The sequence below is a fragment of the Pantherophis guttatus genome, chromosome 10 (assembly GCF_059756535.1).
Source record: "Pantherophis guttatus breed Tessera chromosome 10, ASM5975653v1, whole genome shotgun sequence".
NCBI lineage: Eukaryota > Metazoa > Chordata > Lepidosauria > Squamata > Colubridae > Pantherophis > Pantherophis guttatus.
This window is the reverse complement of record NC_142072.1, coordinates 1,087,106-1,099,658: the sequence shown is the minus strand read 5'-3', so window position 1 is coordinate 1,099,658 and position 12,553 is coordinate 1,087,106. Positions and strand designations below refer to the sequence as shown.

General features: G+C 51.3%; 1 protein-coding gene across 7 annotated transcripts in view; it reads right to left on the bottom strand.

Moving 5' to 3' along the window:
- PLEKHG2 (pleckstrin homology and RhoGEF domain containing G2) overlaps positions 1-12,553 on the bottom strand; it is a 59,185-nt gene that overhangs the window by 13,051 nt on the left and 33,581 nt on the right. For 3 of the 7 annotated variants that reach the window (XM_087876474.1, XM_034438179.2, XM_087876478.1), the window contains 9 exons: positions 8,659-8,736; positions 7,725-8,161; positions 7,166-7,266; positions 2,804-2,870; positions 2,631-2,677; positions 2,116-2,266; positions 1,019-1,150; positions 438-620; positions 71-163 (listed from right to left, as the gene is read on the bottom strand). In XM_087876474.1, the coding sequence (XP_087732600.1) occupies positions 71-163; positions 438-620; positions 1,019-1,150; positions 2,116-2,266; positions 2,631-2,677; positions 2,804-2,870; positions 7,166-7,266; positions 7,725-8,161; positions 8,659-8,707 (1,260 nt within the window). In that variant the 5' untranslated portion in view covers positions 8,708-8,736. Of the gene's footprint in view, positions 1-70; positions 164-437; positions 621-1,018; positions 1,151-2,115; positions 2,267-2,630; positions 2,678-2,803; positions 2,871-7,165; positions 7,267-7,724; positions 8,162-8,658; positions 8,737-10,037; positions 10,057-12,553 lie in introns of those variants that run through there. The other 4 variants (XM_087876476.1, XM_060693764.2, XM_087876475.1 and 1 more) reach the window with 3 other exon arrangements.

Here is a 12,553-nt window from a genome sequence, read left to right as displayed (position 1 = left end):
CCATGGGCAACCGTCTCCTAGAGGTCCTCAGACTTCCTGAATCAGCTGCTGTCGGCGCTGGGCATCTCACCTGGACGGTGTGTTGCTGTTTGGGAATAGAGAGGTCCGAGAGTTTGAAGCTCAGAGGGTCCTTGGTGTTCTCCTGGAGCGCCAGGTTGCAACACTGTGAAGCCAGAGGGGAAGGTCACTGAAAACGTTGCCCCCCAAATCTAACTCAGCCTCAGGGACTTTAAGCTAAGAGGATTTCAACTTCCAGAATTCCCCAGGCAGCATGCCACTTTAAGCTGGGTGGACTACAACTCCCAGAATTCCCCCCGTGGCATGCCACTTTAAGCTGAGTGGACTACAACTCCCAGAATTCCCCAGGCAGCATGCCCAGGTTGGGAAACCCAGATCTAACTGGTCCCAATCCTCCTCCGGCCCAGACTCCCCCTTACAAAGATGTGGCTCTTGTAGACGAGGGTCTCCCCGCGCCGCTTGGCGATCAGCAGGACTTTGCTGAGAAGGAAGAAGACCCTCTCCTTGCGGGCTCGTGGCACCCGGAACTGACCCTCCAGGATCAGCTCCCCAAAGGCCCCCAGCTCCGGACCAGTCCAGCCAGCCAGCAAACCCTGGATCTCCTAGAAGGGGAGAGGAGGAGAGAGTTCAGCTTACGAAAAGGGGAGGGGGAGTCCCTGGGATCAAACTGGATCATTGGAGACCTCATGGATGGGTCTGTGCTGCCTGTTTATCTACAAGCAGCTTGCTTGCAGAGAGCAAACCTTCCTCCTTCTAGTATTGATGATGTCACCTAGCTGGGTCATGAAACGTCTGCCAGAAAACCACCAAGATCAGAGAGCACCGAGGACCCCACAAAGGCAGGAACTCCCCTCCAGGAGTTCTGACTTAGGCATGGGATGCCAGTATCCTCCCTCCCCACCCCCCAGATGGGCTAAAGCAGCCCAGGTGAGCTGGCCCTTCCCAACCCACAAAAAAGGCTGAATTCTTTCCCGTTGCCGGGAAGGTTGCCCCTCCGCACCTGCAGCCGACTGGCATGTTCCTGTTTCCGCTTCATGTCGTTGATGTACCAAGCCACCGCCGTCATGGTGATGCTGGCCTCTTCCACCGAGTCGTAGCCAGGACTGCTCTTGTCATAATGTTTGGCTAGTTCCTGCGAAGGAAAAACAGGTGTGTGTGTGTGGGGGGGGGACAACAGGGGGGGTGTCAGAGACAAGAGACGTTCATTCAGTGGGAATCTGAGAAACAACCTGGAAATTCCAGATCAGCCTCTGAGGAAGAGAATCCGCACTTCACCTGTGGCACTAATCCACACCCAACCTTCATTTTCAAGAATGGTTTTCCAGTTAGAGTTAAATTCTGCATCCAATTTACTTTTTGTACAGGATGTTATTTCTGACTTAGAAGCAACTCTGGACGATTTGCAGTATAATAAATTCATAAATCATATAGCCACTTCTTGGTGAGATGAGCAGCATATAAATGTAAGAAATAAATAAATACATAGGTACATAAATTAATAAATATAGGAGCATTAAAATGAACAAGAATCTGATAAGGGTTTGCTCTCTGTTTCTATACAGTAGCTTGCCCTGCAAGGGTTGGTGTGAGTTTTCTCCATCATTCCTTGCTTAGGATATTGTTTTCTGCTTGATTGTTTGTCTGGTGTTAATCCCTGCTTACCTGGGTATAGGCTGCATAGACTGCAAGGCAAGGTACTGTATAGAAACAGAGAGCAAACCCCTTCCTCAGAAAAACTGGTGATATTACCTAGTTGGGTCATGAAACGTCTGCAAGAAAACTAAGCAAGCTCAGAGACCCAGGGACCCCACAATCTCTTCCTCCTCTTCCCCCTCCTCTTCCTCCCATTGTCCTCCACTGTACAAGCCCCACTCTCTTCTAGCACTGATGATGTTACCTAGTTTGGTAATGTAAGGTTTGTAAGAAAACCACCAAGCTCAGAGCGCCCCAAGGACCCCCCAGTCCTCCTCCCCCTCCTCTCCACACACCTTTACTCCCTTCTAGCATAGGTGAGGTTACCTAGCTGGGTCACGAAATGTCTGCAAGAAAGCAACCCAGCTCAGAGACCACCAAAGACACCGAAGTGGCGCCACTAACCTGCAGCAGCAGATGGTACTTCAGAATTCGCTGGACCGGCTTGAGAAGGTACGTCTCCAGTGGCAGCGAGTGCGAGAGAGTGGCCTGCCTCTCCCGGAAGAATTTCGCCAGGGATTCATCCTCCATGCACTGCCGGAGCACCGAGACAGAGCTTGTCATGGGGAGAGGAGAGAAGGAAAGTGAGAAACGGAGATTTATAACTTTGCCTAGCTGGCTGGGCATTCTGGGAGTTGTAGTCCAGACATTATAAAATGAGTAAGGTTAACCAACACTGCTGGAGGGGACTAGAGCAGGGGTCTCCAAATTTGGCAACTTTAAGACCTGAAGACTTCAACTCCCAGCGTGACTGGATGGGGAATTCTGGGAGTTGAAGTCCACAGGTCTTAACGTGGCCGAAGTTTGGACACCCCTAGACTAGAGGATGGGGGAAAAAAATCAACCCAGATTGTGCTGAAAACCACACGGGGAAGCAGGAGGTTCATGCTTTATTGATTTGCGTAGGATTGTGTGCTTACTTGGGGTAGTTCATGCAGTACAAAGTGTAGATATCAAATTCTTCGCTCTGCAAAATGAAACGGAACAGCATCAAATGCATCACAGCACACAAGGAAAAGGCGGTTTCTCTGCCTGCTAGAGAAGGGGGGGAGGGGAGGAGGGGGAGGGGGAGGGGGAGAAGTCAGGCACTTACCCTTTGCACAAAGCAGTCCGCGATTGCGTGGGCACTGGTGTTCCTCTCCAGATCCTCTAGCAGCTCACTGTCCCAAGAGAGAAAAGAATTGCAAAAGGGGCATAAAGGAAGAGATTTGCCACAGGTTGCAGCTCGCCCCCCCCCTCCTTGAAGGCACTTTATGCCTCGTCTTTTTTTCTCCCTGTTACTGAATCCCCTGCAAACACAAACTGAGGATAATTGCGCTTCGAGGCAGGGCAGCCAGTGCCTTCCTGTGAATGGGGGCGGGGGGGGAGCTGAAGGATTAGTGGGAAGGGGGCTTCGGTGGAGGGAGGGGACCCCCCAACCAGCTCCTTCCCCCCACTTCCCCTGCGTTTCCCGCCGGTGCCTCCCCACCAAAACTCTCCCAGATGGGAAGTCAGGAGCATTGATGGAGCTCTTGGCCACCGGCCAGGTTTTAAAAGGCGAAAAATCAGCAGGAGGCCAGGGAAAAAAGAGAGGGGCTGGGGGGGGGGGGGCAACTAAAAATAAACCAAGCAGCTGGCAAGGATCCAAAAAGTCTCATTGGGGAACCTTCTCCATCTGCAATATCCCGGAGATCTCCCTTACCTGAAGGGGACGGGGAAGGAGGGAAGGTGGGAAGACAGAAAAAGAGAGAGAGAGAGAGATGCATTTTAAGAATGAGAGCTGTTTGTATCCAAATTCTCCTGGACTTTAGTTCCCAGTGAGTTTCCAGTTGGGTTGAAATGGGGCCCCGTTTCAACTGGCCAGGGGCTCATTCAAGCCTTTCGTGGGAGAATGACTTGCAGGGAATTTGGAGGGAAAGATCTGGAAGCCGGAGGAATTGGAACCTTTCCTTTCCCGGACTTTGGCCTTGAATCATTTGCAAGGGAAAAGAAGGGGAAAAGGGATCCAGAGGTAGAGGTGGAGGGATCCCCATTGCAGACCTCACTTAAGGAGGCTCTGCCGTTGCTGCTCTGTCCTTAAGATGACACCATCGTGAGCCTTGAACCTCGGTGCATGCTCAGAGGCACTCTTCATTCCCCGGAGTGAACCGAGTTCTAATTCTCAGCACTTCCAGCAGGATGGGGCAAAAGTTCCACGTCCCAGAAACGGCACCACGATTTGAGATCTGCCAGGTTTAAGCAGATGTTCTCCCTTCCTCCACCCTCTCCTGCTCTCTATCACCTCTTCCTTCCTAGGTCAGGCTGAGATTACTGTGGCAAGGACAGAGACTGCCCCCTCCCCAGAGAGTCTGGGGCCAAGCAACTTTCCTGCCAGGCCGGTGCTGCTCCAACCGCCCTCCCCCCCACAGCTTCCTTCTGTGTCCTTCCCAGCCTTCATCTCCCCCACCTCCCCCTTCTCAGCCCCTCAATCCACCCCCTCCCCAGTCCTGCTCAAATTACAGGCTCAGCAAATGCCAAGTTGACAAAAACTCTCCCTCTCCCCCCACCCACCCCCAGTCCTGCTCTCCTGGTTCACCGCTGCAAAAGCAGGTGATGGATCAGACCAGCCTGCTGCGAAAATGAACTTGGGGCAAAACACCCCAGTTATGTGGGGGTTTGCATCTCCTGGGTTCAATTTGATCCGTGGATTTCTTTCTTTCTTTCTTTCTTTCTTTCTTTCTTTCTTTCTTTCTTTCTTTCTTTCTTTCTTTCTTTCTTTCTTTCTTTCTTTCTTTCTCTTTCTTTCTTTCTTTCTTTCTTTCTTTCTTTCTTTCTTTCATTCTATCTATCTATCTATCTATCTATCTATCTATCTATCTATCTATCTCCCCCCCCCCCATCCTTGGAAAGGAAGGTGCCGTTTCAGAGTCTGGCACCAGCCACGCCTTCAAGTCAGGGAGTGTATTTCCATGAACCGGAAAGCAAGATGCTGAAGCAAGGAAAATAGAGATTTTCCGCAAAGGCAGGACGATGGACCGAGGGGAATTAAACACACTATCCTCAGGCAGGGAGGGAGGGGGGGGTGGAGGGGATCTCTGGATTCGATATTCCTTTCCAGTTTATTCTTCTTGCAAAAATACAATGGGGAACTAAAAAGTGTTGGGAGAATTAACCCAGGATCGGTTCACGCCTGCCATCAACCGGACACTCCTCCAATATTTTGCTCCATTCGCAGCTGACCAAGGTTCAAGGCAGCCCTGGCAAACTCCATCCATCCATCCATCCATCCATCCATCCAAATGTCCATCCATGCACCTTTAGCAGGATTTTTGTCTCCTCCTCGGCCAGCTCAGGAATGAGACAAGCTTAAATCCTCCCGAGCTGCTCAGTGTCAAAACCACCACCAGATTCAAGGTCAGATGCGGAGTGGGTTGGGTTTTGCCATCCCTGTTCTTGCAAAAAATGGGGAGGGGGCTGGCTGGGTCAGCAAGCAGGCTGGGGAGAGATGCATGACCGGACTTTTCTCCCAGGTTAAGGACGGCGCATGGATTTTTAGCACTTTGAAAGTGAGGGAACACCAGAAGGAATTCTGGAAGGAGCTGGACACAGATTAACAGAATAAGATTTGGAAGGGACCTTGGAGGTCTTCTAGTCCAACCCCCTGCGCAAACAGCAGACCCTCTACCATTCCAGACAAATGGCTGTCCAATCTCTTCTTAAGAGCCTCCAGTGTTGGAGCACCCACAATTTCAGGAAGGAAGCCGTTCCACTTATTGATTGTCCTCACTGTTAGGAAATTCCTCCTGAATGCCAGGTTGCTTCTCTCCTTGATTCGTTCCCATGCATTGCTTCTTGTCCTGCCTTCAGGGGCTTTGGAGAATAGGTGGACCCCCTCTTCCTTGTGGCAGCCCCTCAAATATTGGAAGATTTCTATCGTATCACTCTTAATCCTTCTTTTCATGACTCTAGTCATACCCAACTTCCACAATTGTTCTTCGTATGTTTTGGACTTGTGTCCATCTTGGAAGCCGTTTCCCCACTAAATTAAAATTAAATTAAAACAAGGACTTTCTGTATGAAAATCCCTGGCCCAGAGAACCCCAGGGTGGGAGGGAAGAAGCCGGGGATACTGGAAGAGGCTTTTCAATGTCTTCCAAGGCCACCCAACCATGAGTTGTTCTATCTTTGGGGAAAAACAGGCTCCAAGGTGGGACTTGGGTTGCTGGGCTTCGGTCGAGGCTGGCATCGGAGGCAGCTGGCATGCCAAGTCACCACGCTTCTTGTAACCTCAAGGCTTCCTTTGGAATCCTTCTGGCAGGAAAATTATTTCTCTTGTTGGCGGAATTATTTTTCTCCTGGGCCACAAAATTTATTTCTCCGCTCGGCCACAGCGTCCTGTCGATGGCCACCTTCTGCTCCAGGTGACTCAGGACCACAGTCTTCTAAGAAAAGCTTCGCCGTGACTCTCCCCCATGAGCCAGATCTCCGTCCGTCCGTCCGTCTTTCCCCCCACCTCCCAGAAAAGTCTTGGCCCAGGTCCTAAGCCGATTCCCATGGCCATAAATCCCCCAGAAGTTATTAGGTCGACTTATTCAAGATCCCGTTTTATGAGACATCCTCTTAAATATTTATGCCCGGCCCTTCCTTGCTGAATTCCAGCCCCTTCACCGAAAATCAAAAGCAGAAGAAAAGTCTGTTGAGTTCAGGGCCACCAGCAAAAAAAAACAAAAAAGAAAGAAAGAAAAACACCAGGAAAACCAGGCGGCTGCCAGGAACTGAGATGAGATCCTGGTGGGATATTCAAGCCTTAGAGGAGGGGTGAGGAGGGGGATTGTCTGGCGGGCAAAGGAAAACAAGACTGGGGCCAGGCCTTCCCCCTTCAGCCCAGGAAAACCATCCTAAACATTTTATATAGTTTCATTTTTTAACACAGGCAGTCCTCCACTTACAACAGTTTGTTTAGTGACCGTTCAAAGTTACAACGGCACTGGAAAAAGTGACTTACGAGCATTTTTCACACTTACGACCGTTGCAGCATCCCCTTGGTCACGTGATCAAAATGTGGACACTGGCATGTACATATGACGGCTGCAGTGTCCCGGGGGGGGGGGGGGGTTCACGTGATCCCCTTTTGCGACCTTCTGACAAGCAAAGTCAATGGGGAAGCCAGATTCACTTAAGGACCATGTTACTAACATAACAAGTGCCAGTGGTTCACTTAAGAGCCGTGGCAAGGAAGGTCGTAAAATGGGGCCAAATTTATTTAACAACTGTCTCGCTTAGCAACAGAAGTTTGGGGCTCAACTGTGGTCGTAAGTCGAGGACTACCTGTACTGTAAGCTGCCCAGAGTTATCCTGTGTTAAGATGGGTGGCCAATACGTTGGATAAATAAATAAACAAACATATATTTTGCCCTGTTCTGAACTCCAAGGCCGACTGACCCCTCCCCAGCCTGAGCCAAGAGATGTCCCGCTGCACCTGTTGAATTCACCTCACCTGTTGAACTCGTAAATGTCCTCGATGTTGCAAAACAAAGCACCAACTTGTTCCGGTTTCAGGGACACCTGTCCGCAGTCGATAATGCAGCCCAGGTAATCCTGTGCAGGAAGGAAAGGGGGGAGACATCACCCCATTTAGATACAGCAGACCCACAGACCCTCTCCTGCAAGGGCCCTTGGGGGGTCTGGGAGAGAAGGCCGGTACACACACACACACACACACACACACACAGGCTGGGTTGCTGAAATGGGGGAGGGGAGCTGCTGGAACAGCACAGCTTTTGCAAGAGGTCCTTTCTCCCCCAGCCTGGCCAACTTCACAGGGCTGTTGCACGGGCAGCTTTAAGATGGATAGGTATCAACTCCCAGAATCTCAATTTCCAGGAACTGGGCCATTGCCGGCGATCCCGGAGAGGATGCAGCTGCTTTAAAGAGTCACAGCCAAGAATTCCCCAGAGAGGATGCGGCTGCTTTAATGAAGTCAGGAGTTGCTTGCTTGTATGCTCCAAAGCTCCTTTGTGAGCCCCAAACTTCCCCCCACCCTCCTGCCCTCCTACCTCCACGATGCTCCTGAGATCCCGGACGTAAGCCTGCTCGGTTTCCACAATCTCCAGCACCACCCGGTCCAGATGGGACGGCTTGATCCGGCGTTCTTTGGCCCGGCCGGGACCCGGCGTCCAGCCGCAGCACTGCTGCCCATCTCCCGGGGTGTCCGCCAGCCGGTCCAGCAGCGTCACGGGAGTCAGATCCAGGCTGATGTCGCTGCCGTTTTGCTGGGAGTAAGGAGGAGGGCAGCCCCCCAGCCCGATGCTGCTGCCAAAGGCACTGGAGCCGTCCTGCAAAGAGGCGGAGGAGGCCGAAGAGCTGAGGCTGACAGGGCGGTCGCTGTCCGAGCAGACGGTGTTCACCGAGGTGCAGCTGCCCAGAATGGGGTCCGACGCCATCTTGGTCCCGATTCCAGCCAGCGAGGAGGTAGAGGAGGGCCTGGGGGCTGCTGGGGAGGAAGCCACAGGGTCTACAGTCACTTCCCCAAAAGGCCTTGCAGCCATTAATGTTGGGGGGGGGGCACAGGTGAGGAGCCCACTTGGAAGTAGGGAGGGCAGCTGGTTTCCCCCTCCCCGGCTCTTTTCACCCTTAGAACAATAAAAAAAAAGCTGCTTCCTGCCTCTTCACATCCTTTGTGGGTTTTTTTCTCACCTTTCAAAGCTGTGGTTTCTCTCGCAAGGCATGCTGGGAGGCGCAGCGTGCAAAGAAAGGGAACCCCCCACCCACTCACTCACCCACCCTGCCCCTTCTCTACTCTCCACCTCCCTCCCGTCAAAGCTCTGCAAAGGGGGGAGAAAGAAAGTAAGGGTTGCAACGGCCAGGCACAAACCTTGGAATGCAAGCCAGAATCGGAGCCCAGATTTGGGGAAGGGGTTCTGTTCCCCCCAAGGATCTTCTCCCTTTCCCAGGCATCTGGGTGAATGCAAGAGGGGAGCCCGGACTAACCTGGGTTGCCTCTTTCCTTGGTGCTGCCCCGGCGGGCACCTTCGGGCATGGTGAGGCTGGGGTCCCCGGGCTCTTCTCCTGGGAGGGAGAGAGTCACAAACGTGTTGCTGTGTTGCACAGCACAAAGTGTCAAGAGTGTCAAAACAGAAGCCATCAGGGAGGTTTCCCAGCTGCGACAAATCAAGTTATATTTGCAACTTAGACATAGTACGATTGTAATCTTTCTGTGAAGGTTTCAGAGTTCATATTCTATGTTTGGCATTTTACCCCCAGGTTCCTTTTTTATACTGAAATATGATGTGAAAGTGCCATATGATAAATGAATGAATGTTGTGTCGCTTCAACTGTGTACCCAGACAGACAGACACACACACACACACACACACACACAAACCAGGCATTCTTGTTGTAACCAGAGTTCTCTGGGAGCGGACAACAAAAGAATCAATTGAAGGCAGGATCTGAAAGGAGCCAGCACAGGATTCCTGGAAGAGAAAAGGACCGGCAGGCATCGGATCTCCTGGGCTGGGTCTGCCGGCACCCCTGGCTGAGCAACCCAGTCCAGGCACAAAGGGGCAGGAGAGCCGCCACACGCCCACCCCCCTGCGGAAGGAGTCGGGGGCAGCCTTCTGCCAGCTCTGGAGGTCGAGAAGACCATCCTGCTCCCCAGACTGGCCAAAGGGCCACTGAAAGGACAGCAATGGGTGGCTAGTTAGCCCTTTGGCTATCAGCACTTTAACATCTGGGTCCCAACTCTGTGCAGCTTTTCAGTGAGGACCCACTGCTGCCAGCTGTGCAGCTTGGTGCCAGTTCTGCAACCAAACCTACTTCGTGCCAGCTCTGCAGCTAAATCAGAGGGCCAGCTGTGCAGGCAAACCAGCTTGGTGCCATCTGTGCAGTGGGCCACCTGGGTGAGAAGGCACTCGGCCACAGCTCTCTCTTCTGTGTCCTTATTGGGTCTGTGGGGAATAAGCCCATCTCCAGATGTGGTGGGACCGCAACACTCCTATGTCCCCAGGAGGATTGTGGGAAGGAAAACCCATGAACAATTGCAAGAAGATCTATTCCTGATTGGAAAGGCAGCTGTTTAGAAAAAACAGAATAAAAACAGTGGCAGGCCCTGGTTTACGGTACAAAATTGCCTCTCTGACATCAGCTGCAAAGATGGATAACCTCAGTTACAGGTAGACCTCAATTTACAAGCATTTGTTTAGTATCCATTCGAAGTTACGACAGCACTGAAAATAGTGGCGACCTTCTCACAAGCAAAGTCAACGGGGTAGCCAGATTCACTTAACAACCATGTTGCTAACTTAACAATGACATTGATTCACTGAATAACTGTGGCAAGAAAGGTCGTAAAACGGAGCCAAACTCACTTAACAACTGTCTCTCTTAGCAACAGAAATTTGGGGCTCAGTTCCATTCATTCCTGTCTTGTACTTCGCAGTTCTCCACGGTTTCCCTTCCTTTTCTTTTCTTTTCTTTGACCAAAGGTTTGGGGGGAGGGGTGGGATGCTGACTAGAATTCAGCCCCACTTGGTGACTGGGGTGCCCCCGATACCAACTTCCTGATTCATCAGCCAGGGCCAAAAATACCCTTCTATGCCAGCGCTTTGGCTTCAACGGATGTCTGAGTTCTGTTTGCTTTTTAATATTGTCTCATCCTGCTCTCCACTGGCCGGAGTGTGGGAAAAGGAGCAGGCTGCTGATTTACATAAATTAAATTGTACCCCCATGCACAAGGGCTTTTTTCCCATTTCCCAACATTAAAAATAAACAAGCAAAGAGGTTGGTTTCCTTGCTATCCAAAGCCTCTTCCTGAGCAATTCTCCTCCCTCTGCATTCATCTTCCAGAAGTGGGACAGGAGATCTCACATCTCAACATCTCGGCCCCTGAAACTTTTCTTCCTGGACCTTCCCTTCCCCTGAAGCTACTACCCCCGTGCTGGGGTTCCAGTAGAAGAGAGTCTTCGTGGCCCAGGGTTGGATTTGGGGGTCCTTGGTGCTCTCTGAGCTTAGTGGTTTTCCTGCAGACATTCCTGACCCACCTAGGGATCGTCATCAGTGCCAGGGAGGGTGGGGCTACCAAACGCTAAGTGGGGAAAGATAAATAAAGAAATAAAGGAAAGAAGTGCAGGATGCTTAAAGGAGTAGGGGTCTGTGGCTGGGACCCCAAAGAAGAAGGAAAAACAAAGGAAGGTCCAAAGGAAATTTTTTAAAAAAACCTGCCAGAGTTTTGCAGCTTCGGCCATGCGTCTGGCTCAAGGCTCCCCCAGCCAAACATGACCATTTGAGGAGGGGGCGGGGAAGCCCCCTTCAACCTGGGCCTTGCTTGCAAGAGGCTACCCAAAGTTGCTCAGTCTGAGAAGAACTGATGGCAGGAAAAAGCTCCTTTAAAAGGAAGAAGAGGAGGAGGAAGAACGACGTGTGAAATGCTTGAGAAAAAGCTGTTAGTTTGCTTTTCCAAATCCAATTTGGCGCTGAGCTGGACAAAGGCGACATTCCGACATTCCTCCGACCAGCAGCTGGTGGGGGAAGCCTTGGCCAACTCCAAAAAAAAAAAAGGAGGGAGACGGAAGGGCTCTCTTGGGAAGACGGAGCGAAGGAGGGCTGGTTCAGTGTGGGGTGGAAATTAAGATGCAATGGTGTCCTTTCCCTGCCTTTTAAAGGCAGAGTGTTTGCAGAGGAAGGGACGGGGGGGGGCTTTCTGATCAACCTGGGAGCCCCCCTCAGGAGTCCGTCCGTCCCCCACCACCCCCGGACTGCCTTTCGCTTTCTTGGCGACTGGGCTGGGCAATGTCCTCTCCTAACTTTGGATGCTCCGGAAGGCAGAAGCTCTGCTGGGAAAGAAAGAGGACCATTTCCCTCCTGGATTATGTCCTCTTGGCTTTCCCTGCCTTGGTGGCCTCAGCCAGGGAATCCTTTGCAGGGATTGCTCTCCAGAGCACGGAGGGCGGCTCTTTTCCTTGTTCTAGAGCAGAGGTCTCCAAACCTGGCAACTTTAAGACTCGTGGACTTCAATTCCCAGAATTCTCCAGCCAGCCATTCCTGCTTCTTTTCTCCTGCCTCCTAGAGAGGAGAGATTGTAGAGGAAGGGATTGCAAGAGAATAAGCAGGCCATAAAGGGGGGTGGGGGTGGGGTTTCATCTCAAAAAGAATGCATTCGTGTTAGGGAATTCTGGGCGTGGAAGTCCATAAGCCTTAAAGCTGCCAAATTTGAAGAACCTTGGTCAAGAACCTTGGTCAAGAGCCTTGATAGTACAGGGGTTTAGTGCACCCTGTAATTAACACAGCTGCCTGCAATTTCTGCTGGTTCGAATCTCGCCAAGGCTCAAGGTTGACTCAGCCTTCCATCCTTTCTAAGGTAGGTGAAATGAGGACCCAGTTTGTGGGGGCAATAAGCTGACTTTGTATAAATATATACAAAACTATGAAGGCTATTGCTTAACGCATTGTAAGCCGCCCTGAGTCTCCGGAGAAGGGCGGCATATAAATCAAATTAAAAAAAAAAGAAAAAAAGAACAGTGATCTTCAACCTTGTTGGCTTTAAGAAGAGTGGACTTCAACTCCCAGAATCCTCCAGCTGAGGATGGAAAGCAGCTTGCTTTGGTAAAGCTTCATCAACGTTTCTTCCAGATGACGTGCCTGTCCCACATCTGTTGGACTCCTGAAGCCTCCCAGCAAGAGAGCCCTCCAGGGGCTCAAATTATCTTCTGCATGACAGATGCCTTCTGTGGCTTAACTTCTCCAAACAGGAGTAGGAAGCGGAGATATGAGCCTCCTTCATATAGAATGAGGTCATGTCTGTGCTAACATCCCGTTTGATGCCGTCCATAGGTGTCCAAACTTTTGGCTTGCCTGGGTCTCATGCAATGCTTGGGCCTTATATAAA